General features: G+C 39.5%; 1 protein-coding gene across 1 annotated transcript in view; it reads left to right on the top strand.

Moving 5' to 3' along the window:
• LOC101586644 (antigen WC1.1-like) overlaps positions 1-2,388 on the top strand; it is a 34,866-nt gene extending 32,478 nt beyond the window's left edge. The window contains exon 13 of the mRNA XM_023708571.1: positions 1,935-2,388. Within this exon, the coding sequence (XP_023564339.1) occupies positions 1,935-2,005 (71 nt within the window). The 3' untranslated portion in view covers positions 2,006-2,388. The remainder of the gene's footprint in view (positions 1-1,934) is intronic.
• Positions 2,389-2,700: the final 312 nt, after the last annotated feature.

The following is a 2,700-nucleotide window of genomic DNA, read 5'->3' as shown; positions in this document are numbered from 1 at the left end:
TGCAACATGTCGATTCCACAGGCAGTGGTTATGATGATGTTGAAGAGATACTTGTTCCTGAAATTCGTTCTTCCCTTGGGAGGAGTGAGAGGAACTTTGTTCCAGAAGGAAGAGATGGTGCCAGGCATTTTCAGACAGACGGCTGCAAAGTTCTTTATCCAATAGAGTTACAGTCATGTACAAGATGATTCTGAACCCATTGATCATATGTATTCCTTTGCTATAAGTACTTAGATAGCCTTGTGTACCTAGGTGGTGTCCACTCCTCTCTACTCCTCGTTGTAGCTATTATATCCTTTCTTAAAGAAGAAATTTTGTATTCTCTGTGTTATACACACCATACATTAGATGTAGACTTACACTGTAATTGAAATCAGAAATTCTGAAATGACACCCAGGATTTCTAGATACATTTAACTTTATGACAAATAAACATAATTTCCCAACTACGAGTCCCTAAGGGCTTAGGAAGGCAGGTTTTATAGGGTTGCAAGCAAGAAGTAGAGTACTTAGCTGTCTTTGATTGTTCTTACAAAATGCACCATCATGAGCAGCTATGCATTGCAGTGGCCAGCATTTTTTAAGAGACAGAAGCAACCAAAACTGTGACACACTGTCAGCCCAGCAACTGAAGAATTTGGTATGGGAGTGGAGGGCATTTTTGCTATAGTATGAGTTACTGGTATGAGAACTGTTCACACATCTGTCTGAAAATACCTGGAACCAACTTAGTGCTTTTGCTCTCATTTTAATTGCCTACAGCAATATATGTAGGCACTCTTTCAAATTGTGAGCTGTTTGTAGCTTTTTTTTTACTGATAAGTAAATCATTTCTATGAGCTCTAAGTATTTTGTTTAAGAAGACATATAATAACATTTTCAAAGGTGACATTGGGCATAATTAATGCACAGTGTGAAATGACTTTTGTGATCTTTAATTTGAAGATCACAAAATTTCTTTACTTGGATGAAGAGATGCATTCTCTTCATTATTTCAGTTGAAATATAAGGTCAGGCATTCTGCACAAGTAGAGGAAGAGTCCATTAAGGAGCAAGATATTTTGGGATTAGTTTGAACTGTTCCCTTTTAGCATTTGCAAAGGGACTCAAACTGTTTTCATGAAAACTTTGAGATCAAGATTGTTCTATTATTGAAGGCTGGCCAAATAATTCAGTGAATTAAAGCACCTGCATGCATGCACAGGGACCAGTGGTACGATCCCCAGGCATGCTGTTCTGGCCCTGATCCCAGGGCATGCTGAAACGGAATTGAGACTGGACATTGTGGTGTGCGCCTGTAATTCCAGCTCTTGGGAGGCTGTGAACATGCGGATCACTGCTAGTCTGATCTAGTAGTGAGACACTGAACAATCTGTAGAACCTTCCCTAAAATATAAATAAATAAATAAATAAAGTCAAGAATGTTCTATTATTGATACACTGAGGAGTGATGAGGGGCCATCTCCTATCTCCATTGCTTAAGTAATCTTTCCTGCCTGGTATGTAAAATAATACCTCTGTCTCTTTCCCCGGGTTTGCCATTAATATCACTCCTCTTTCCCATTACTCAGATCCAGAGAAGATTCTATGTAAAACAAGAATGAAGTATGAAGTATGAAGTCTGGTTTGGTGTTGTACACCCGTAGTTCCATCTCTAAGCACACAGAGACAGTAGGCTCACTGAGAGTTCAATGCTAGCCTGGGGTACATAGAGAGTTCAAAGTCAGGCTGAGTTTAATAGCAAGGCACAGTCTCAAGTGCTGACCCTCATGAAAAAGATCCAGTATGAGGGAAGCTCATCTTACCTTTCAGAGAAGTCCTCTCTCCACGCAGATATCTAGCAGTCATTTCTACACTAGTCTTTCCATCTGCAGGCACAACATTCACTGTTTTTCTGTCATCTCTCAAATCTGCACTCTCCTTTACTATTTCAGGCAACTCTCTTCAGACTCCCAAGAAGCCACCCTCTCTTTCATGGAAGAGATGGGATCCCCAGTGGCCTTGAGCCAAGAAGAAAGTGGCTATGATGATATTGAGCTGGGTGCTGTATAGTGCCTTGTTTGCAGCAACCACGTGGGCAGATTCCTCCTGTGTGATTTATTTCTCAAACAAATGAGAAAACTTTCTTGTTAATGATTGCAAAGTGTTAACATGCTTCTGTTATGAACAATGTTAATCACAGTGAACATTCAAATCCTTGCTGCCTAGTGTTATTCTTCATAACGAGGTATATTGATCCCCCACTAACTTTGGAAAATGGTGTCATTTCCACAGTCTTTTGACTGAGTGAAATCTCAGTTGGTACACTCCTGTTATTTTGTTCAAAAGATCATACTCTTGTCTTCTGATAGGTTCAAAGATATTCTTTACTGAAATAGCATAAAACATGAAAAGTTACCCTGAAGTCAGTGCTTGTATTTAGGAGAATGATCAGAAACAGAGAATGGGTCAGGGAGATAGCTCAGTGGCTTGAGAGCTTGCCTAGCAAACAGAAGGTCCTGAGTTCGATCCCTGGTTCCAAAAAAGTAAAATAGCAGGACAACAAAAAACAGAAAAAGATACCCACAGGTGTTCCAGAACTGAGTATTCCAAAAAATATTTTTATTTCTTCTTTTGAAAAAATCCTGGTAGTGTAATGCAAAGTGAATGGGGTTGGTGAGTTGTATGGGAAATGCATGAAGCTCTTGTAATTTGACCCAA

This window comes from Octodon degus, unplaced genomic scaffold, assembly GCF_000260255.1.
Source record: "Octodon degus isolate 3935 unplaced genomic scaffold, OctDeg1.0 scaffold00400, whole genome shotgun sequence".
NCBI classification, from domain to species: domain Eukaryota; kingdom Metazoa; phylum Chordata; class Mammalia; order Rodentia; family Octodontidae; genus Octodon; species Octodon degus.
Note: the sequence above shows the minus strand (reverse complement) of the source record. Positions and strands in the feature narration are given on the sequence as shown.